The sequence below is a fragment of the Myxine glutinosa genome, chromosome 4, assembly GCF_964187855.1.
Source record: "Myxine glutinosa chromosome 4, kmMyxGlut1.1, whole genome shotgun sequence".
Lineage (NCBI taxonomy): Eukaryota > Metazoa > Chordata > Myxini > Myxiniformes > Myxinidae > Myxine > Myxine glutinosa.
The window spans coordinates 8,310,460-8,335,299 of record NC_136264.1 but is presented as its reverse complement, the minus strand read 5'-3'; the positions used below and the strand labels follow the sequence as shown (position 1 = coordinate 8,335,299).

Here is a 24,840-nt window from a genome sequence, read left to right as displayed (position 1 = left end):
TGCACGCATTGTACACCGAGCGTGGCGTGCATGTGATCTTTTTAACCCGATCGCCGCTAGTGCCGCCATCTTGAGACCCCAAAATAACCAAGTGCACGCATTGTACACCGAGCGTGGCGTGCATGTGATCTTTTTAAACCGATCGCCACCACTCGCCTACACAGAAAGTATCATTTAAAAACGATCGTCGGTAAAAGCATTTATGAACGGCTGTTATTATTGTACATTAAAATAGTAAGCTACTGTATGGGCCTATATGCCAAATTGGGCATTATGTATGACGTCTTCCTCTTCCTCTACCTCTCAGATCACCATCACAGTTACTTTGCTCTTCATTTGTCACTTTTGTCCCCAGTAAGAAAAATAAACAATTATCATTTTTTAAATTCCAAATGGGCTCAGAAAATAGTGATCTTTCATCAAAAGGAGATTGTAAAAACAAATGAATGAGGAATTTAGAGGTATCTATCCATGGTTTGATCGGTTTCTAATTTTGTACACGTTTCTGTGGATAGAACTGTTTAGTTCAAATGTCATCTCGATTCTCGAAGAGATAAACTTCTAAAATGGGTCGTGATGTCCGTCCGTCCATCAGTCCGTCCGTCTGTTTGTCCGCCCGTCCGTCCGTCTATCTATCTCCGTCTGTGTCCATCCGTCTGTCTGTCCGTCTGTTTGTCCGCCCATCCGTCCGTCTGTCTGTACGCCCGTCTGTCTGTCCGTCCGTCCGTATGTCTGTCCGTCAATCAGCCCGTCCGTCTGTCCGTCCACCCGTCAGTCCATCAGCTCGTCCGTCTGTCCGTCAGGCCGTCTGTCCATCCACCCGTCAGCTCGTCTGTCTGTCCGTCCACCCGTCAGCTAGTCCGTCAGTCTGTCCGTCCATCCGTCCGTTAATGTTTTGCTATTTTTACTACTACTCCCTTTAATCACTCGGCTGACTGGTCTGAAACTTGACACATGGATACAAGACAATAGTCCGCACAATCGCCCAGGCTACGATTTTTGGATTTCCGATTATGGGGGCTCCCAGTGGGGATGGTGGAGGAGGGGGTGGAAGGTGGTGAGGAGGGGGTGGAAGGTGGTGAAGAGGGGGTGGAAGGTGGTGGGGGAGGAGTGGGAGGGGTGGAGGGTGGTGGGGAGGGGGTGGAAGGTGGTGGGGGAGGAGTGGGAGGGGGTGGAGGGTGGTGGGGAGGGTTGGGAGGGTTGGTGGGGGAGGGGGTGTAAGGTGGTGGGGGAGGATGGAGGGTGGTGGGGGAGGGGTGGGGGTGATTGGAGCGGGGTGGTGGGGGCGGGGGAGGGGTTGGTGGGGGGGTGGTGGTTGGGGGGGGGGAGTGGGGGTTACCCCACAAACTTCAGATATTCCCACTCATCCCTTGTTTACCAACCGATTGCTCTTAACCCTGATGCAGCCCCTCTACTCGATGGTCCGCATGATTGCTTGGTCTTAGCGTTTTCGATTTCATATCAGGGGGCTCCCAGGAGATCGGGAGGATCCCAGGAGATCGGGGGGATTCCAGTGGGGGTGGTGGGGGAGGGGTGGAGGGTGGTGGCGAGGGGGTGGAAGGTGGTGGGGAGGGGGTGGAAGGTGGTGGGGGAGGGGTGGGAGGGGTGGAAGGTGGTGGGGGAGGGATGGGAGGGGTGGAAGGTGGTGGGGGAGGGGTGGGAGAGGGTGGAAGGTGGTGAGGGAGGGGTGGGAGGCATGGTGGGGGAGGGGGTGTAAGGTGGTGGGGGAGGATGGAGGGTGGTGGGGCGGGGGGAGGGGTTGGTGGGGGGGGGGGTGGGAGTTACCCCACAAACTTCATATATTCCCACTCATCCCTTGTTTACCAACCGATTGCTCTTAATCCTGATGCAGCCCCTCTACTCGATGGTCCGCATGATTGCTTGGTCTTAGCTTTTTCGATTTCATATCAGGAGGCTCCCAGGAAATGGGGAGGATCCCAGGAGATCGGGGGGATTCCAGTGGGGGTGGTGGGGAAGGGGTGGAGGGTGGTGGGGAGGGGTGGAAGGGTGTGGGGGAGGGGTGGGAGGGGGTGGAAGGTGGTGGGGGAGGGGTGGGAGGGGTGTAAGGTGGTGGGGGAGAATGGAGGGTGGTGGGGCTAGGGGTTGGGTTGGTGGGGGGGGGGGGTCGAGGGGGGATGGTGGTTGGGGGGGGGGGGGTGTGGGAAGAATTCCCAGGATGAGTTGATGTCAGAGGCGGTCGAGATGGGAGACCAGACCAGATGATTGATGGCTGCTTGCAGCCCGTGCCAGTCGGCGTGATGAAATGCCAGACTCGTCGACGCTGAGCAGGCTCTCTGAGAATGGTCAGAGAGATGTCCACTTTGACAAGCACATGATCAGATGAGGCGATTGGAGCAGAAGAAGACAGCAGACATTTTCAGGGAAGTTAGTCATAACCAAGTCCAGAAGAGAAGATGCTCCGTTGACTGAGATCCGGGTCGGGAAATTGACAGATTGTGTCAGTCCCAGTGAGTCGCAGAAGTCCTTTGCTGAGGAGCCATGGCTGGTGAGAGAGGCACCCACACCCAGCCAGCTGGCATGGTGACAATTGAAATCACCACATATGAGGAAGAGAGAGTTGGGATCAGTAGAAAGAAGTTGGTCCATATTATCAGACAGCGAGATGTAGATGGAGTCATCACTGTTTGGTGGACGGTACAACACACATATGAACAAAAGGTGGGAGTGAAGGGGAAGCCGTAGCCAGAGGTATTCCTGGGGGTGAGGTGGAGAGAGGGCAGTGCAGGGCGAGTGAGGAAGAGAGTTTTTGATAAAGATAGCAACCCCACCTCCAGGACGAGGCTCAAGTCTATCATACCGGAGGAGGGAGTAACCAGGAAGAGATATTAATGAATCAAAGACATCTTGAAGGAGGAAAGTTTCTGTTAAGTAGATCAAGTTTGCTTTGTCAGAAGCACCCTGTATGGAGAGATCATTCAAGTTTGAGCGAAGGCCCCGGATGTTTGAGGTCCATACCGTTGATGAAGAGGAAGGGGGAGCATCGGATACAGTACAGGGGGGGAGGGGTAGGGCAAGAAGTGGAAGAGGAGGAAGAGGTAGGGAGAGCTGTTGATAGTGTGTCAGAGATTTCAGAATAGCTCGGAGAAAGGGAAGGATGAGGCGGACAATAGGTTTGATGGTGATTGGGTGAGGCACAGTGAGGTGTTGTTTGAGGTGGGGGGGGGGGGGGCAGAGTGAGGAAGAAGGTTGGGTTAGATGGAGGTGAGAATTGGGAGGGAGAAGAAGCGGGGAGGATGCTTTGAGGAGGAGGGGTGAGAGAGGAGAATTGGAGAAAAAAGGAGGGTGGGGAGATTTGAAGGGGAGGGGTAAGGAGGGAGTTTTGGAGGGGAGGGGTGAGGGGGGAGTTTAGGAGGGAAGGGGAAAGGGGGAGGATTTGAAAGGGATGGGTGATGGGGAAGATTAGGAGGGGAGGGATGAGGATGGAGTTTAGGAGGGGAGGGGTGAGGGGGAGTTCAGGAGGGAAGGGGCAAGGGGAGAGATTTGAAAGGGATGGGTGATGGGGAAGATTAGGAGGGGAGGGGTGAGGAGGAGTTTAGGAGGGGAGAGGGGGAGTTTAGAAGGGGAGGGCCAAGGGGGGAGATTTGAAAGGGATGGGTGATGGGGGAGATTAGGAGGGGAGGGGTGGGGAGGAGTTTAGGAGGGGAGGAGTGAGGGGGAGTTTAGGAGGGGAGGGGCAAGGGGGGAGATTTGAAAGGGCTGGGTGATGGGGGAGATTAGATGGGGAGGGGTGAGTTTGGATTTTAGGAAGTGTTGTACGATTAATGGGAAACAAACATTTATTGCAAAATGAGTTTCTTGTGATTTTCGAGTCATAGATCCGTTTGAAAACGTTGGAGTGGTGGAATGCAGGTGAGTTTAGGGAATGTAGGAAGGAGGAACTGTAAGAGGTGGAATTTTTATTTTAAATGAAGAGATTGGTGAGCAAGTCGAAAGCAACCTTTTAAAGAAGAAGAAGGAGAAGAAAAATGTGTTATCATATACGACAGAATACAGCACTTCAGGGGAAAGTTTAAACATTTAAAAACTAAACCGTTAAAACTATCTGGGGAAATGGGGGTGAAACACGTGGTCGAAGAACGAACAAACTAACAACTTGCCTTTGCCTCTTGGAAGGCTAATCCAACTGAAGGAAATCTCAGTTCCTTCCACCAAGCTCGGAACAAGTGTGTGTCTACCCTCAGGAGTGCCAGGAAGCACTATCTCTCCTCACTCAAGAATGAACTCTCAAACCTGTCTCCTTCCTCCAAATCCTGGTGGCGTCTGGTCAAATCCGTTTCTGGTGTTTGTTCCCCCTCCATCCCCTCCCTTACCTCAAATGGCCACACAGTTGACATCGCACGTGACAAAGCCGAATGCCTCAACTCTGTGTTTGCCTCAAAATCCTTAGTCCCAAACCCATCTCTCTCTGTTCCCACCTTTCCCAGTCGAACCAAACTGCTCCTGGACTCTGTGACCTTCTCTCCTGACAAGGTGGAGGAGTTTTTGTCAAACCTCGACTCTGATTCTGCAACTGGACCAGATGGCATCAGCCCACGGGTCCTAAAATCCTGCTCTGCCGCTCTATCTCACCCTCTCTCTGTTCTTTTCACCCTATCTTTTGCTCAATGTCATCTGCCAGCATCCTGGAAATCAGCAAACATTACCGCTTTACACAAAAAAGGTGCAAAAACAGATCCTTGCAACTACAGACCAATCAGCCTGCTCCCAATTTATCAGCAAAGTCATGGAATCCATCATTGCTTCGGATATGAAATCTTTCCTCTTCTCCAATGGCTTGATCTCTGATCATCAATTTGGTTTCAGACCAGGTCACTCGACTCTGGACATGCTGCTTCTGCTGTCTCAACAATGGATGGAGGTCCTCAATGCCAAACAGGAAATCAGAGCTGTCTCCCTTGACATATCACGTGCCTTCGATACAGTCTGGCACCCAGCTCTGCTCACCAAACTCTCCTCCTATGGTATCCATGGAAATCTCCATGCATGGCTTGCGGACTTCCTCTCTGGTCGTAGTCAACGTGTGGCCCTGAATGGATTTCTCTCATCTCCCCTTCCCGTTCAGGCTGGAGTTCCCCAAGGCAGTGTGCTGGGCCCTGTGCTTTTTCTGGTCTTTATCAATGATCTCTCCGACTCTCTGGAAAATCCTCTGTATCTCTTTGCTGATGACTCCACTCTCTGCCGCTCCATTCCTCTTCCCTCAGATCGGCAGTCTGCAGCCTCCTCACTCTCTGAAGACCTGGACAAAATCACAGACTGGTCAAACATGTGGAACATGTCTTTCAATCCTGACAAATCTCACACTCTTACTATGTCTCTCCGAAAAGATCGACTGGACAACCCTCCCATCTACTTTCTCAACAATCCTCTCCAAGAAGTTCTGTCGCTCAAGCTTTTGGGTCTCACCATCTGCCATGATCTTTCTTGGGAAAACCACATTTCCAAGCTGGCCTCCAAAGCCAGTCGCCGACTGGGCATCCTCCGTCGTGCGAAGTCCTTCCTAGGCACACCTGAGCTCCTCACCACATACAAGGCTTTCATCCGAAGCTCAATGGAATACTGTTCTCCCCTATGGGCTGGTGCTCCTGCCTCACACCTGGCTCGGCTTCACGCTGTTGAATCCAAAGCTTTCAGAATCATTGGAATCTCCCGCGATGAAGCTATCTCTGAGGGCCTTTCACTCACTCACCGCAGGCAGGTAGGTGGTCTTTCTGTCTTCTACCGACTCCTCTCCGGCCTTGCTCCCCCAGCTCTCTCTGTGCTCTGTCCCCCAAATATTCCTACAGGTCGCACAAGATCTGCCAGCCACCCTCTGATGGTTAAACTGCCGAAATCTCGGCTCTCTGCTCACCTTCACTCTTTCATTCCTCTTTTCTCCCGCCTCTGGAACAAACTCCCACACTCACTTCAATCACACTCCTCCCTCCAGGTCTTCAAAACAGCTGTTCACCACCATCTCTTATCTTCCCCCATCCAAAACCTTGATCTTTTCTACCCCCACTAATTCACCCCAGATCCACCTTGTTTGAAATTCCAACTTCTTTCCTGGAAGTCTTGGCAGTGTCCATATGTTTTATACCTCTCCCACCCCCCCCCTTCCCATGCCCCTCCCCAAAGCCCTCGCCCTCCCACAGTTCTCTCGATGTCTCCATGTCTCTCGGTCCCTGCTCTCAAATGTTGTGTTTGTGTCCTTCCCCCTCTCTCCCCATCTTGTCTACCGCTCCCGATGTTATTTGTTTTGTGTGTCTGTTTGTCTTTCTGTGTGATTAATGTTCGCTCTTTCACGAGCCTCGATCTTGTATACAAAAAAAAAAAAACAAACAAACAAAAAAACGAACAAGAACAAAGAAGGATTTTTTTTTTTGTTAGTTAAGATTTTAAACAAGGAAGTATGGGGTGAAAAGACTGGGAGAAACAGAGAACGAAAGTAATTGGAGCACAATTGACGGACCGCTGAGAGAAAAGCAAGGCCTCAAGGTAGGACATGGTACAATAAATTGCCCAATAAATAAAAACATTGCCTCAAACAGGGAACCATGACTGTCATGGGGACCACAAGGCTAACCCCCACTCTAGTAGGGAAAATGGCCTTTAAAATGCATGTTGTTGTTGTTGTGTGTGTGTGTGTGTGTGTGTGTGTGTGAGTGTGTGTATGTGTGTGTGTGTGTGTGTGTGTGTGTGTGTGTGTGTGTGTGTGTGTAGCTATTGGGCTTTTCCTGCTCTACCTGTCTAGTGCGTTGCCATACGGGACAAAGGATAGATCACCAGGTCTCACACACAGGGGAATTAGCATAATCCCTACTCTAGTTAGCACAAGGATCATCCTTGTATAATCACAAAGATACACTTAATCTGACATCCGGGCTAGACAGGCCCCTGCTTACGTACATCGAGATGGGTCTTCTTCTTCACGACAGTGGGAGTATGATACCTACAAAGCTCTACCTGATCTATATATCACTCTACCCCAAAATTCATAACAATACACACATACACACATACACAAATACACACATACACACATACATACATACATACATACATACTACACTCCATTGCTCCATCATATAGAGATTCAGTTCCAAAAGCCAATTTTAAATTATAAACGGTAAAAAAGTTTACGACCCAGCGCATGCACAGTCGAAAAGCGGGTTATTAAATAAATGAAGTTAAAATATAAATTAAAAAACGAAACCTTTATGACATTCGATTTATCCGGGTTGCTGCACAACGCATACTTTGTACAACTTTGTTATGAAATTTAAATTTGTTTTTTTAATTAAATACTTTCTTGGCATTTTCTTGAAAACCAGAAATGCTGTTTTCAATATGGATGTTTGTATTGTGGCGGACACGATGGCTCGCTGGCATGATGACATCATTCTGCACACCAAGAGGGTGTCGGCCACGCCCGAGGGGTAGGCGTGGCCTCGGGATATACACGGGGCTCACAGCCCTGAGCACGGCAGTGCTATAGTTTGATCCTTCGAATAAAGACGCTTTTGGTTACGTACGTTGTTGCTTCCTTTATTGGCAAGACAAGTCGTGCGCATAGCACCGCACTACATTGGTGACCTCCGACTAGTTCAGCCGACGCTGACCTACAGAACGCGCCATGACAAGCAGCAACGCGGTAGCGGTGAAACTCCCTGAGTTTTGGGAGGCTCAGGCTGAGATATGGTTCATGCAGGCCGAAGCTCAGTTCCAGCTTCGAGGCATAACGGCGGACGAGACGCGCTATTTCCACGTCATCGCCGCCCTCGGGCCCGGCACAGCCGCCCGAGTCGTGTCCGTCCTGCGGAACCCACCGGCCGACCACAGGTACGAGGCGCTCAAGCGTCGCCTCATCGCCACGTTCGGCCTCACAGAGGACGAACGGGCCGACCGTCTCCTGGACCTTCCCGACCTCGGCGACACGCGACCATCGGTCGGAATGGACCACATGCTGTCGCTACTGGGGGACAAAGCACCGGATTTTTTTTTATTCCGGGCGCTCTTTTTATGCCAGCTACCGGCCCAGGTACGCCTCGCGTTGGCCGGTTCCAAAATAAAGGAACCCCGCACGCTGGCCGTCGAGGCCGACAAGTTTTTCGCGGCGTGTGACATGCGGGTGAGTTTCGGTGCGGCCGTCGTGGATCCCGGGGCTGATGCTGATGCACCACACCTCGTGGATCCCGAGGCTGATGCACACCTCGTGGCCGCCACCACACCCCGCCCACCACCACCGCGAAAGCCGCGGCCTCCGCCACACCCACCACAAGCCTGGTGCCATTTCCACGCCAGGTTCGGCCACAAGGCAAAGAAGTGTTGCCCGCCGTGCTCGTTCGGCAAGTCGGGAAACGCCCGGGCCAATGCTCGATAGCGGCTTTGAGCGTCGGCCTTTCCGGCAGCCTTCTTTTTAGAACGAACACCTTGTCCGGGCGCCGCTTCCTATGCGACACAGGTGCACAGGTGAGCGTTATCCCTGCCTCTACGTCCGACAAGCGAACAGCGGGCCGGGGCCCCACGTTGCTTGCAGCCAACGGAACACCCATACGCATGTTCGGGAAGCGCTGCCTCTCCCTGCGGTTCGGAGGGAAACGCTTCAAGTGGTCGTTCGTAATCGCCGGAGTGCCCATGGCATTGCTCGGTGCAGACTTCCTCTGTGCAAACGGGTTGTTGGTAGACGTGAAGAACAGACGCCTCGTCCAGGCCGAAACGTTCAGCTCGCTTGCTTGCGCGCTGAGCAGCTCGTTGAGCGGCTCACTGAGCGGCTCACCGAGCGGCTCGCCAAGCGGCTTGCCGAGCGGTTCGGTCCCGGCGAGGTTGGTTTGTACGCTTCCGGCAGCGGATGAGTTCACCCGCCTCCTCGCCAGTTTCCCGGCCCTCACGCAGCCCACCTTCTCGGCGGTGGCCGTGAAGCACGGTGTGGAACATCACATACCCACCGTCGGGCCACTGGTCTACGCCCTGGCCCGCCGCCTCGAACCGACGAAGCTCGCGGTGGCGAGAGCGGAGTTCGCTACGCTGGAGTGGCTGGGCATCGTGCGGCGCTCCAAGAGTGCTTGGGCATCGCCGCTACACATCGTGCCGAAGCCTGGCGGGGGATGGTGGCCGTGCGGGGACTACCGCCGCCTCAACGATGCCACCACCCCCAACCGTTACCCGGTCCCCCACATCCAAGACTTTTCCGCCCGGTTGGCAAAAATGTCCTGCTTCTCTAAGGTGGACCTCATACGCGGCTACCACCAGGTCCCCGTCAGGCCGGAGGACATCCAGAAGACGGCCGTCATTACGCCATTCGGCCTCTTTGAGTTCCTTCGGATGCCCTTCGGTTTGAAGAATGCGGCTCAGGCGTTCCAACGTCTGATGGACAGCGTCTTGCGCGACCTGGATTTCGTCTACGTCTACCTGGACGACATCCTCGTCGCAAGCGCGTCCCGTGAAGAGCACCTCCGCCATCTCCGCGCGCTCTTCGAACGCCTGGGCCAGCATGGCCTGATCGTGAACCCCGCCAAGTGCCGGTTCGGCATCGCCGAGATCGACTTTTTGGGGCACCGCGTCACCAGGCACGGGGCCATCCCCTTACCAGCAAAGGTGGAGGCGGCCAAGGGGTTTCCGCGCCCCCGCACGATCAGGGGGCTCCAGGAGTTCCTGGGCATGGTGAACTTTTACCATCGGTTCCTGCCCCACGTCGTCCAGCTCCTGCGCCCCCTGCACGAGGCCCTCCGGGGGAAGCCGGGCAAAGGTGACGTCGTTTGGACCGAGCAGATGGACGCGGCGTTCGCGGGCGCGAAGCTCGCCTTGATTAACGCCACCATACTCGCGCACCCGGCGCCCGATCGCCCTCACCACCAACGCGTCGGACTAAGCGGTGGGCGCGGTGCATGAGCAATGGGTGCGTGGAGCTTGGCAACCGCTGGCGTTTTTCAGCCGGCAGCATCGCCCGCACGAACGCCGGTACAGTACCTTCGACCGCGAGTTGCTCGGGCTTCACCTGGCGGTCAGGCACTTTCACCATCTGCTCGAGGGCCGTTCGGTCACGGCCTTCGTCGACCACAAGCCCCTGGTCTTCGCGATGGCCAAGGTCACTGAGCCGTGGTCGGCCCGGCAGCAGCGTCACCTCTCGGCCGTGTCCGAGTACACAACGGACATCCGGCACGTCACGGGGAAGGACAACCCGGTGGCGGATTGCCTTTCCCGGTCCGTCGCCCACGCGGTCCACCTCGGCATGGACTATGACCGGATGGCGGCGGGCCAGACCACCGACCCTGACGTCCAGGCCTTGCGGACCGCCGTCACGTCACAAAATGGGCACGAAGGCCTCCCAGAGGCTGGTCGCCGACAAGTTCGTCTGGCATGGCCTCCGGAAGGTCGTCCGCGATTGGACCAGGACGTGCCTCGCGTGCCAGCGCGCGAAGGTGCACCGCCACACCCAGGCCCCGTTGGCCCCGTTTACGGTGCCCGAACGTCGGTTCGACCACGTTCACGTGGACTTGGTGGGACCTCTGCCCCCCTCGCGGGGTTTCACCCACGTCCTCACCATGGTGGACCGCACCACCCGGTGGCCGGAGGCCGTGCCTTTGGCGGCGACGACGGTGGCGGATGTCGCGCAGGCGTTCATCGCCACCTGGGTTGCCCGGTTCGGCGCCCCCTCGGACATCTCGTCCGACCGCGGCCCCCAGTTCACCTCAGAGCTCTGGGGGGCGGTCGCGCGGGGGCTCGGTGTACGGCCTGTGCGAGCGTTTCCACCGCTCCTTAAAGGCCGTGCTCCGGGCCACCCTCCGCGACGGCGGCTGGGTCGACAGGCTCCCCTGGGTCCTGCTGGACCTCCGGACGGCGCCCAAGGACGATCTGCGCGCATCCGCGGCGGAGTTGGTATTCGGACAACCGCTGCGGGTGCCGGGCGAGTTCCTCCCCGACTCCACGGCACCATGGTCCGCGGCGCAGCAGCGCTCCGCACTGCAGGACACCGCCCAGAGGTTCGCCCCGGTGCCGACGGCGCACCACGGGCGCTCGCCAACGCACGTCGCCCCGGAGCTTCGCACGGCGGAGTACGTGTTCGTCCGACACGACGCCCACCGGACACCTCTGCGGCCCCCGTACGACGGGCCCTTCAGCGTGCTGGAGACCGGGGTGAAGCACTTCACCCTGGACATTGGCGGTACTCCTGACCGCGTTTCCGTGGACCGCCTCAAACCGGCCCACCTCGACGTGGACCACCCCCCGCCAGTGGCTCAGCCCCCGCGTCGGGGCCGCCCCCCGGCGGGCGGACTCCCGGCACCGCCCAACCCCGCCGGCACGCCGCCCCCCGGCCCCGCACCCATCCCAGGGGCAGCCGGTGGCATCCCGGCTATTCAGGCGCCACCAGCCGCCAGAGGGCGCTTCGGCCGGGTCATCCGTTTGCCCCGCAAACTGACCCTTCAGGTGCGCGGGAATTCTGGGGGGGCGCGTGTGGCAGACACGATGGCTCGCTGGCGCGATGACATCATTCCGCGCACCAAGAGGGTGTCGGCCACGCTCGAGGGGTAGGCGTGGCCTCGGGATATACACGGGGCTAACGTAACAGCTCCGAGCACGACAGTGCTATAGTTTGATCCTTCGAATAAAGACGCTTTTGGTTACGTACGTTGTTGCTTCCTTTTAAGACAAGTCGTGCGCATAGCACCGCACTACAGTATCGAGTATCTAGACGTAGGTATTAGGAATGTCCTTTCTGTGCGCCGTCGTTTTTAATCACAAGTCCAAAGGCATAACTTTTTGTCATTAAAACCTTTAAATTGACGTGATGCGGTGTAAATAATAATGTAATGTCATTAACGTTTAGGTGGAAAGACGTCATGTCCGTTACGTTGGTTTGACCAATGGAGTGCCCTTATACTGAAATCGCAGTACAAGAAGACCGTTGCTGATTGGCTGCGTAATGTCAACGATCCGATGATTTCCTGAAGATGGTTTGGGAGTAAAACGCGACATATTGCGCTGTTTTGAACCTAGGAGTGTTGAGTGATGGTCGAATAAGGAGCAGAGTGACGGTCACAGTCCACCATGGATGTGAAAGCACCTTTAAACGTGTTTACCAAGTTGAGCGATCACAACACGGAAGCCTTGACAGGTAGGCACATATCAAACATTAGCGGATGTTCGAATGACCCACAATACCTGTTCGGCTGAATGAAGTGTCATCCATTATTAATCAACGATGGCTTCACGATTCCGTGACCTGCTTTCTTTTCCATCTTGTATCCACTCGCCCTAAAACTCCGCTGCAGGAAAGTTGGCGCCATCTCCACGCAGCGGACATCGTTGCATCGCCGATGCAGGCAACCTGTTCGTCTTCGGTGGATACAACCCGGACTACGAGGAGTCTGGCGGTGGCGGTAACGCGGCGTTCCCCTTGTTTCGTGAACTGTGGCGTTTTCACTTTGCCACGAGAAGCTGGCAGCGACTTGAGACTGAGGGCTATACACCCAAGGAGCTTGCGTCGATGTCCAGTGAGTGTTACGTTACGATCTCGATGTACAGTGAGTGTTACGATCTCGATGTACAGTGTGTTACGATCTCGATGTACAGTGAGTGTTACGATCTCGATGTCCAGTGAGTGTTACGATCTCGATGTCCAGTGAGTGTTACGATCTCGATGTACAGTGAGTGTTACGATCTCGATGTACAGTGAGTGTTACGATCTCGATGTCCAGTGAGTGTTACGATCTCGATGCACAGTGCGTTACTATCTCGATGTACAGTGAGTGTTACTATCTCGATGTACAGTGAGTGTTACGATCTCGATGTACAGTGAGTGTTACTATCTCGATGTACAGTGAGTGTTACTATCTCGATGTACAGTGAGTGCTATTATCTCAATGTACAGTGAGAGTCACTGTCTCGATGTCCAGTGAGTGTCACTCTCTCGATGTCCAGTGAGTGTTACGATCTCGATGTACAGTGAGTGTTACTATCTCGATGTACAGTGAGTGCTATTATCTCGATGTACAGTGAGTGTTACGATCTCGATGTACAGTGAGTGTTACGATCTCGATGTACAGTGCGTTAATATCTCGATGTACAGTGAGTGTTACTATCTCGATGTACAGTGAGTGTTACGATCTCGATGTACAGTGAGTGTTACTATCTCGATGTACAGTGAGTGTTACGATCTCGATGTCCAGTGAGTGTCACTGTCTCGATGTACAGTGAGTTACGATCTCGATGTACAGTGAGTGCTATTATCTCGATGTACAGTGAGTGTTACTATCTCGATGTACAGTGAGTGCTATTATCTCAATGTACAGTGAGAGTCACTGTCTCGATGTTCAGTGAGTGTAACTATCTATGTACAGTGAGTGTTACTATCTCGAGGTACAGTGAGTGTTACTATCTCGAGGTACAGTGAGTGTTACTATCTCGATGTACAGTGAGTGTTACGATCTCGATGTACAGTGAGTGTTACTATCTCGATGTACAGTGAGTGTTACTATCTCGATGTACAGTGAGTGTTACTATCTCGATGTACAGTGAGTGCTATTATCTCAATGTACAGTGAGTGTCACTGTCTCGATGTCCAGTGTGTCACTGTCTCGATGTCCAGTGAGTGTCACTGTCTCGATGTCCAGTGAGTGTCACTGTCTCGATGTCCAGTGAGTGTCACTGTCTCGATGTCCAGTGAGTCACTGTCTTGATGTCCAGTGAGTGTCACTGTCTCGATGTCCAGTGAGTGTCACTGTTTTGATATCCAGTGAGTGTCAGTCTCGATGTCCAGTGAGTGTCACTGTCTCGATGTACAGTGAGTGTTACGATCTCGATGTACAGTGAGTGTTACTATCTCGATGTACAGTGAGTGTTACGATCTCGATGTCCAGTGAGTGTCACTGTCTCGATGTACAGTGAGTTGCGATCTCGATGTACAGTGAGTGCTATTATCTCGATGTACAGTGAGTGCTATTATCTCAATGTACAGTGAGAGTCACTGTCTCGATGTCCAGTGAGTGTCACTGTTTTGATGTCCAGTGAGTGTCACTGCTTTGATGTCCAGTGAGTGTCACTGCTTCAATGTCCAGTGAGTCCGTTTTGATGTCCAGTGAGTCAGTTTTGATGTTCAGTGAGTGTCAGTTTTTATGTCCAGTGAGTGTTACCTCATCGATGTACAGTGAGTGTCACTGCTTCGATGTCCAGTGAGTGTCACTGTTTTGATGTCCAGTGAGTGTTACCTCATCGATGTCCAGTGAGTGTTACCGTCTTGATGTCAACCTTTTGTCCTAAACGAGTGGACTCGTTTTAATGCTTGTATCCGAGTCATGTTGTCAATAGATCACATGCCAGATGTACTCCTATCCCACTGCAGTGGTGTTGCATCGAAATAACCTGCTGACGTTTGGTGGCACCGGTGTTCCTTTTGGCGAGAGTAGCAGCAACGATGTGAGAGTATGTCAACTTGGTGCACGCCGATGGTCACTCATTGAGGGTCATGGGCACAAGCCCAGCAAGATCTATGGCCAGGTAAGGATTGGTCCAGCAAGTATACACTCATGAACATGTTTATTGGACAGGAGTCTTAAAGGAAGACTCCAGACCCCAAATTTTTTTTTTAGTTAAATGCTTATATACATAATCTTTGATCAGTACATGACAACATCATCTAAAAAAAAAAAAAATCAACCCGCGAAGTCGTTTCCTTGTAATCCGACCTTAAATGCGCTAATAATGGACCATTGACGAAAACGCTTCTGCAAATCTTAGACCACGTGCCCATGCACAGTATGACGTCACACGAGGTGATCCGGGAAGCCGGAAATACTTTACAAATGGTTTACAATACAATACAATAGTGTGGAGTGTTTCTATTCTAGTTATATTGTCCTGCATATCGGATTCTAAATGGTTTATAGTTGTGTTTTGTACGGGTGCAGCAAAGTCTCGGAGCCTTTTGTGCGAACACTGCATGAATTCCCGAAAGATGTTGGTTTGGCGGATGTGCTGGTTTGGCGGAGGTGTTGGTTTGGTGGCTTGTCATTGTACAATACTGTAAAGGTTTGTCACTGTACGATACTGTAAAGGTTTGTCACTGTATGATACTGTAAAGGTTCGTCAATGTGTGATACTGTAAAGGTTCGTCACTGTGTGATACTGTAAAGGTTCGTCACTGTGCCCCATTAAAGTATGTACGCAAACATAAATTGAGAGATTATGAACCCCCCTTTCATTCAAGAAAAAAAATGGTATTATAATCATAAACACAGGCTCGAATGCGAGTGTACTGTCACTGTGTGACCCTAAAGACACTTGCAATGCATAGGCCTAGGCCTACACTAAATCGTAAATGACGTTTGTGTCATGTATAAAATGTGGGCTATTCCCCCCCCTCCCGGGATGCGAGCATAATTGTTTATGTAGCGACTTATTTCGGGGTCTAGCGGAACATGCCTGCCATAAATATAAATAAATTGGACAAAATTCTACGAAACGCCGATGTACAGTGACGAGTGCATTTGTACACTACACTCAGTAGCTGCAGCCTGCGTGTCTGTGGCTACGCCATGATACAGGCACAAGGCGATCGGGTTTTTACTGTTTTATCGATCAAACAAAGTCACTACTGCAATAACACTCGCTTGATATAAATATTCCTCGCATATTTAACCGAAACTATCAACAAGTAGGCTAGCCCAACACGTACCAGTAATCTAAATCTGCGAGCCGTTCAGCATCATCTTCATCGTTTTCCACTTCGACCTCCATATTGGCCTCTGGATCTTCGTCGGCTTATTCCGGCTCAAACTGATATGGTTGAACACCAAATTCTCTCAGTTCTATATCAAATTCTTCTACAATACTTTCCTCAGCCTCTGATACGTATTCATCGGCTGAAAAGTCCGACAGATCGGAGGAAATATCGAGCGATTCGGAGTCCGAAACTTCTTCTTCTGCCATGTCTGCCATGTTTATGCACTGTGTGCACCGCGATCAGCTGAGATCTATACCTCGTGTGACGTCACAGTGACATCACAAGGATTCCAGAACTAGCTTTTTTTTTTAATCGTGCCTTTTTAAAAACGCATTTTACGACTAATTTAGCGTCGAATTTTTTTTTCTTTTTAAAAATTAAACATTACCTAATTCTAAAGATTTAAATAATTAAAATTTTTTGTGGGTCTGGAGTCTTCCTTTATTGGAACACTGTTAAATAATTATTATTTTTCCCATTCCAATAATGTTGGAGGATATTCCATACAAAGCACCATGCATACATTCTTTGATTGGATGCATTTGGTCCTCACAATCATATCCAGATGCATTTGGTCCTCATAATCATATCCAGATGCATTTGGTCCTCATAATCATATCCAGATGCATTTGGTCCTCATAATCATATCCAGATGCATTTGGTCCTCATAATCATATCCAGATGCATTTGGTCCTCATAATCATATCCAGATGCATTTGGTCCTCATAATCATATCCAGATGCATTTGGTCCTCATAATCATATCCAGATGCATTTGGTCCTCATAATCATATCCAGATGCATTTGGTCCTCATAATCATATCCAGATGCATTTGGTCCTCATAATCATATCCAGATGCATTTTTAGGTCATCTTCCTCTGAATACTCGAATAGATGAACTTGTAAAATGAGTCGTGATCTCCGGTCGTCCGTCCGTTAACGTTTTTGCTATTTTTGCTACTGCTCTTGTATCACCAGGCTGATTGTTCTGAAACTTGGCGCATCTCTTATTATAATAGAGCAAACGTATATGGTTATGTCACGTATATCGTTATGTCGTTATGTCTGTTTGTTTGTTTATATGCGACAATAACGTCTTCTTCTTCTTCAAATAAAATTAACACCCTCTTAATTACGTTTAGACTGCTGAGACCCCTCAGACCTTTGACGTCCCTTTATTCCCCCCCCAAGACCCTTAAGACCACCAAGACCCCTGAAGACCCAAAATACCCTTAAAGACCCTGAAGACTCCAAAGACCCGAAAGACCCAAAGACCCAAAATACCCTTGAAGGTGCAGAGGCTCAAAAAGACTCTGAAGACGCAAATGGGCCCAAAGACCCAAAATACCCGAAGACATAAAATGCCAAAAACACCCCGAAGACCCAAAACACCCTTAAAGGCCTAGATGATCCAAAAGACCCTGAAGACCCAAAACACCATAAAGACCCAAAATTCACCGAAATGGTCAAAGATGCCTATCCTTCTGAAACGACATGTGGTGAGGCGCGTGGAGCGTGCTGAGTCACGCCAGTGGATACAATAAAGGAGCCCGCACAAGCGCTCATGCTTCAATTTTTCGATTTCCAGATCATGGGGGATCCGGGGGGAGGGAGGGTTACCCCCAAAAATTTGGATCCCTACTCCCTTATTTACCAACCGATGCTCTGAAACAAGATACACCCCTTCTCCTCGATGGTCCGCAGGATCGCTCGGTCTTAGATTTTTTTATTTCGTATTTTTCGAATTCGGATCATGGGGGCTCGCATTGGGTGGTGGGTTAACTCCCGAAACTTCGGATCCTGACTCATTTTTTATTTACCTACCAATTGTGAGTGTCACTGTTTTGATATCCAGTGAGTGTCACTGTTTTGATATCCAGTGAGTGTCACTGTTTTGATATCCAGTGAGTGTCACTGTATCACAAAGCCGTCACAAAGCCAGCGAGTGTCACTGAGGGCAGCGAGAGCTTACCTGCACAGCCAAAGCAGCACATGGGTTTTCCGATCCCCACAACAAATAGACGTACAAAATCGGCAAAGCCACAATGCAACAATTAAAATGTAACAAATAATGGTTTAATAAAAATAATGCAGGCAAAAAAATGAATGCACAGTAAACTAAAATTCCTATATTGTGGATCCTCCATTCAGACACATTTACACACACAGGGAGAAATAAATGAAACTAATAATGTGTGTGTAATGTTAGCTGGTACTCAGCTCTGGCGTCCTTGACCGTCCGGGGTCGTCCAAGATCCCGCTTCCCTGCGAGGGAAAACACGCGTTGGTGCGAAGTCGCGTTCACCGCCAACCGCCGACACGAAGCGACCAGGCCCGAGCTCCTCCCTCGTCCTTCCTGCTCTGCTGCACCGAGCACCGACGTTCCTTTCAGGCGTACACGACACCAAGCACAGCCGTCACAAAGCCAGCACCAAGGAGACGAAAGGATGCGTCCGCTTCCACCAGCCAGGAACAGTGAGAGGGAAATACGTCTGCTCGCGACGAAGCCCAGACCAGGAGGGAGAGAATAAAATGCATCTTCCTAAGAGAGAGAGGAGAGAGGAGAGAGGAGAGAGGAGAGAGGAGAGAGGAGAGACGAGAGTGCATCCACCTGCAATCAAACCCAGCGCAAGACAGAGCGAAAATGGCGGGACGTGCTGGAATGTTCTCTCTGACATCACCCGCACTCCAATCAAAGAGCGCCATTGCATCAGTCTATGGCTATCAATCATTCCTTTCGGGCGGGCCTCACGGCCTTCTTCATGCCCCTTGAGATGACTCGGCTGGGTGGCGTCAGTGGTAGAATTTCCAAATCCGGTCGGCGGCTATGTTATTTAATTGTAGGCGCTGATCTGAGTCTGATGTAATTGTAGGCTGGTGTTGTAAGTGTCATAAGGAACGAAGGGAAAACCACAGAGGCGACGACATACAAGGAATCTACCCTTACACCCTAACTAATTAGCATAGCTCCACCCCTCGCATGGAGACAAATGTACACTTACGCGACATCCGGCCCGACTTAGTTACAGGAACGTTTATTCTTCTTCGTGACATTCGGCGCACACTTCCCCATACAATCTACCTGGACTAATGTATTCCATTGCCTACCCCCATAAACAGATCTCGCGAGATCTTGCCGCCGTGGGCACGGTTTGTCGAAGCTGTACACGCTCTCCACCTTTTCGAAGTTAAGTAATTGTTCACAATTGTATTTTTGTCGAAACTGTATTTATATTTCGGTGTGTATCCCATAGTGTGTCCCTCGGAAGATTCTCGGTGCTAATCTTTCATACAACAACAACAACAGGCATTTTAAAGGCCATTTTCCCTGCAAGAGCGGGGGTTAGCCTTGTGGTCCCCATGACAATCTTCTCCATTTTGCCCTATTTTCTGCATCTCCCCTTGTTAACCCCCTTGCCCGCATTTCTTCTTCGACCATCTTTAGCCAAGTCTTTCTTGGTCTTCCCCGTCCTCTATTTCCTTCTACATTCATTTCCATCACTCTTCTCAACCAGTCACGTTCATCCTTCCTCAAAACAATGACGAAACCATCTCAAAGTGTTTCTCTTCACAGCATCCATCACAGGCTCTATTCCCATCATCTTTCGTAATTCATCATTTGTCTTCCTCTCTCTCAACGATACTCCACACATCCACCGAACCATTCGCATTTCCACCCTTTCCAGCCTTCATTGCTGCTCTACGTTCATTACCCATGTCTTACCCATGTCTCGCTCCCATAAATCATAACACTTCTCACACATGCACCATACACCTTTCCCTTCAGCTTCAACGACACTCCCCTCCTCGTCAGCGCGCCACTCAGTTCCCGATACTGCTTCCATGCACATCTCACTCTTGCAACCGTTGCCGAGTCTGATCCACCTTCTCCATTCAGCATGTCTCCTAGGTAACAAAATGTTTTCACACCTTCCAGCTTCACGGCGTCTCCAAGATCCAACTCAACATTTCCTCCATCTGCAGCTCCCTCTGTGCACACCTTACACTTGAATGTAGCTGCCACACTGGTTAATGACGCTCTCAAACCACTACATTTTTGATGAACCCACTCAGCGCACATTGTACATTGAATGGAATTCACTCCGACACCCTTCCTGCACACAGCACACGGCCACTTCCCAGTTCTTTCCACCTCACCACATGCTTTACCACTTGCCATCACCTTCGTTTTTCCGATATTCACCTTCAGACCTTTTGTCTCCACGCATTCCTTCCACTTGTTCATCTTTTCCTTCAGTCCATCCATACTTTCTGCAATCAACACCAGATCATCTGCATACAACAACTCCCACGGTAAACCCTCCTTTACGTTCCGAGCCAGCACCTCCATCACAGCTAAAAATAGTAGTGGACTTCGTACCGACCCCTGATGCACTCCCACCTTCACCTCAAACTCACCACTGTTCCCGTACTTCGTCCTTACAGCTGTGCGCGCTCTTTTGTACATTGCCATCACTACTCTGATCAACCATTCCTCCACTCCTAACTTCCTCAATGCCCATGTCACTATTTCACGTGGAACCCTATCGAATGCTTTCTCCAGATCAACAAACCCAAGAAACAACTTCTTCCTCTTCTCCATGTACTTCTCCTGCAACTGCCTCACAATAAAAAGCACGTCTGTCGTTCCTCTTCCTGGCATGAATCCAAACTGCATTTCGTCGATCTTCACTTTCTTCCTTATCTTCCTCTCCAACACCCTTTCCAATACCTTCATTCCATGCTCCAATAACTTTATCACTCGATACGAGCCACAGTCCAGAGGGTCACGTTTCCCCTTGTATAGAGGGACAAGGGTACTCAGTTCCCAATTCACTGGAATGCGGCCTTCTTTCACCACCAGATTACAGATCTCTGTCATTCTCTTCACACCCCAACTTCCTGCTGCCTTCAACATATCTCCCACAACTCCCGTCGGCCCTCCCGCTTTTCTACTCTACATTGCTTTTATCGCTTCCTCAACTTCCTTCTCGGTTATCTTCTCTGCCGGTCCTAAAACTGGGTTACTCATTATGTTGCCATCCCATTCATTCTCTGCATTCAACAGTATTTCCATATATCTCTTCCATCTTCCTTTAAATCCGTCTGGGTCCACAACGATTTGTCCCACTTCATCCTTCAAGCAACTCACCCCCATCACATCACACCTCTCTTTCGCTATCTGCTTTGCAATCCTGAATACTGCTCTTTGACCCTCTTCCAAATCCAAGCGTTCTCCGAACATTTCCTACATGCCTCCTGCGCCTTTGCTACCTCTTTATTTGCAGCCTTCTTGGCTGCCTTATCACTTTCATGCTCTGCCTTTTCTGCCCCCATACCCTTCGCCTTCTGCCACTCCTTGAACACTCTTCCTCTTCTCGGCAATCCTCTTTCCAACTTCATCATCCCACCACCATGTTTCCTAGTGCCTCAGTGGTCCTTTTGTCCATCCACATTCCACATACCTCACCAATGGCTCCCAACAGACTATCTTTCATTGACATCCAACCACTTTCAAGCTCAACCACATCCTCTACCCTACTCAGCCTCTCTTTTAATGCCTCCCTTACTGTCACCTCTTTCAACCTCCACACCTTCATTCTCGGTTGGACTTACCCCGCCGAGCTCTCCTCGCACCTTTCACCCTTATGTCGCAGACAAACAAGTGGTGCTGTGAAACAGCCTCCTCCCCTGGGATCGCCTTTGTGTCCCGGAGGTGCCCCCTATCTCGCCTACGCACCATCAGGTAGTCAATGGTTGTCGTCGACCCACCTGACGTGTATGTAACAAGCTTATTATCCTCTTTCTGGAACTGAGTATTACAAATCAACAAATCAGTTCCATCAGCAAACTCCAAAATCCTTTCACCTTCTCCATTTCTCACACCATATCCGTAACCCTCATGAACTCCCTCAAAACCATCCATACTCCTTCCCACATGTCCATTTAGGTCTCCTCCAACCCAAACAACTTCCTCATCTTTCACGTTTTCCATCAGCTTCTCTGTCGCACACCACAACTTGTCCTTCTCTTCATCGCTTCGACCAACCTGCGGAGCATATCCCGAGATGACGTTCACCAAGAGCTTTCCAATCATCATTTTTACCATCATCAACCTATCACTCACTCTAGTCACACTCACCACACTGTCTACAAACTCATCAGAAAACAGGACACCAACACCATTCATGCCCTCCGGGCACCCTTGCCACACAAACTTGTATTTCTGTCCCTGCCTACCCTTCACCATTCTCACACCACTTCACTTCCATCTCGTCTCTTGCACACAACATATGTCCACTCTTCTTCTGGCCAATACTTCCACCACTTCTCCTGATCTCCCTGTCATTGTCCCTACATTCCATGTCCCAAACCTCAGAAACTGATATCCACTTCGGGCTGTACCCTGCCCATATGTAGTTGTAATTGTCTTGGTTCTCTTTTTGAGGCAATGTTTTTCTGGCCGGATGCCATTCCTGATGCCAACCCTCTTAGTCGCCTCTTACGACACGCAGGGATACGGTGTACCTATTCTAAACCAGGGTACACGCCGGGAAACGTTTAAAACATGGAAATTCTGGGGGGGGGGGGGGGGGGGTGGCCTCAGCACCACGGCTACGGGGGCCCGGTCCTCACCACCACAGCGGCCCGGTCAGCACCACACCACGTCGTCCCGGAGCCTGGCGCGAAGTCCAAGGACATCAGCCCATCATCCGAAAGCAGCTCCGGTTGGACACTACTTTTGGTAGATCCTTGTAAATCTGCTTCACAAAATCCAGGAAACGGTGAATCTGGTCGGCTCGTCTTTGGTGAGTGGTCCTTGGTTTAAAACTGCTTGTAGACCGACAGAGAATCCACAGTTGTTCAAAGGCTGGATACAGGAAGGACCTGTAAATGGCTATGCACACTCGACTCGTCAGCCTGGTCTCGGATGCCCGTGCTCAGCCCACAGGTCCAGCAATTCAGTCCATATGCCTGCGATCCAGAATAACATCTGCTGAGCCTGGATCAGTCGATCTGTCCTTGAGCTTTTTATATCACAAATAGGTGTTCCCGGAAGGAGAGGAGAAGCCGAATCACGACCATACAACAAAATGAGCGTGCATGGCGCGCCCTCTGCTGTCATCGTTGGCCTTCATTCACAACGAGCCAGACGAGGTGAGCAGCATGAAACATCCTCACCCCATTTTCAATGTTGTGACAACTGAAGACCTGATGAAGTCTTTCAGGATTATACTGCGCTTTGCTGCCCAGAAGACCTTTCATACCTGTATAATACCTGTAATCTTTTATACCTGTATAAAAAAATCGTCAGTTATTTTGTGCCGCGTTTTTTTGCGACCTCGTACCTTTACTTGTTTCCGACCTTGAGGCTTTGTTTTCTCTCAGCGGTCGATTGTGGTCCATTTACTTTTTCTTTCAGTTTTTCCTCGTCTTTTCGCCCCATACGTCCTTGTTTAAAATCTTAACTAAAAAACAAAACAAAAAAAACAATTTCCTTCTTTGTTCTTATTCGTTCGTTCGTTCTTCGACCACGTGTTTCACCCTCATTTCCCCAGGTAGTTTTCAATGCTCAATTTAAAAATGTTTAAACTTTCCCCTGAAGTGCTGTATTCTGTCGTATATTATAAACAATTTTTCTTCTTCTTCTTTAAAAGGTTGCTTTCGACTTGCTCACCAAATCTATTCATTCCAAAAAAAAATTCCATCTCTTGCAGTTCCTTTTTCCTACATTCCCTAAACTCACCTACACTCCACCCCACCCCCCCAAAACCCCCCTCCAGCGTCCTGAAACGTATCTCTGACTCGAAGGTCGCAATAACCTCATTTTGCAATAAATGTTCGTTTCCCATTAATCGTACAACACTTTCTAAAATCCAAGCTCACCCCTCCCCTCCAAATCTTCCCCATCACCCATCCTTTTCAAATCTCCCCCCTTGCCCCTTCTCTCCTAAACTCCCCCCGCACTCCTCCCCTCATAAACTCCCCCCTCACCCCTCCCCTCCAAATCTCCCCCATCTCCCATCCCTTTCAAATCTCCCACCTTGCCCCTTCCCTGCTAAACTCCCCTCTAACCCCTCCCCTCATAAACTCCTCCTCACTCCTCCCCTTCAAATCTCCTCACCCTCATATTTTCTCCATTTCCCCCCCTCTCACCCCTCCTCCTCAAAGCGTCCTCCCCGCTTCTTTCCCCTTCCAACTCTCACCTCCATCTCCCCCAACTTTCTTCCTCGCTCTGCCCCCCCCTCAAATAACACCTCACTGTGCCTCACCCAAACACCATCAAACCTTTTGTCCACCCCATCCTTCCCTTTCTCCGAGCTATTCTGAAATCTGACACACTTTCAACAGCTCTCCCTACCCCTTCCTCCTCTTCCACATATTACCCTACCCCTCTCCCCCCCCCCCCCATTCTGTATCTGATGCTCCCCCTTCCTCTCTTCGTTAACGGTATGGACCTCAAACATCCGGGGCCTTTGCTCAAACCTGATTGATCTCTCCATTCAGGTTGCTTTTGATAAACCAGACTTGATCTGCTTAACAAACTTTCCTCCTTCATGATGTCTCTGATTCCTTAATATCTCTCCCGGGTTACTCCCTCCTCTGGTATGATAGACCTGAGCCTCGTCCTGGAGGTGGGGTTGCTATCTTTATCAAAAACTCTCTTCCTCACTCACCCTGCACTGCCCTCTCTCCACCTCACCCCCAGGAGTACCTCTGGCTATGGCTTCCACTTCGCTCCCACATTTTGTTCATATGTGTGTTGTACCGTCCACCAAACAGTGATGACTCAATCTACATCTCGCTGTCTGATAATATGGACCAACTTCTATCTACTCATCCCAACTCTCTCTTCCTCATATGTGGTGATTTCATTTGTCACCATGCCAGTTGGCTGGGTGTGGGTACCTCTCTCACCAGCCATGGCTCCTCAGCAAAGGACTCATGCGACTCACTGGGACTGACACAATCTGTCAATTTCCCGACCCGGATCTCAGTCAACGGAGCATCTTCTCTTCTAGACTTGGTTATGACTAACTTCCCGGCAAATGTCTGCTGCTCTTCGTCTGCTCCAATCGGCTCATCTGATCATGTGCTTGTTAAAGTGGACATCTCTCTGA

The 24,840-nt window shown here is 50.7% G+C and overlaps 1 protein-coding gene across 1 annotated transcript in view; it reads left to right on the top strand.

Moving 5' to 3' along the window:
* The first annotated feature begins 11,876 nt into the window (after positions 1-11,876).
* The window catches only part of KLHDC10 (kelch domain containing 10), a 113,149-nt gene continuing 100,185 nt past the window's right edge, over positions 11,877-24,840 (top strand). Inside the window, exons 1-3 of the mRNA XM_078775421.1 lie at positions 11,877-12,112; positions 12,270-12,491; positions 14,339-14,493. Coding sequence (XP_078631547.1) covers positions 12,046-12,112; positions 12,270-12,491; positions 14,339-14,493 — 444 coding nt within the window. The 5' untranslated portion in view covers positions 11,877-12,045. The remainder of the gene's footprint in view (positions 12,113-12,269; positions 12,492-14,338; positions 14,494-24,840) is intronic.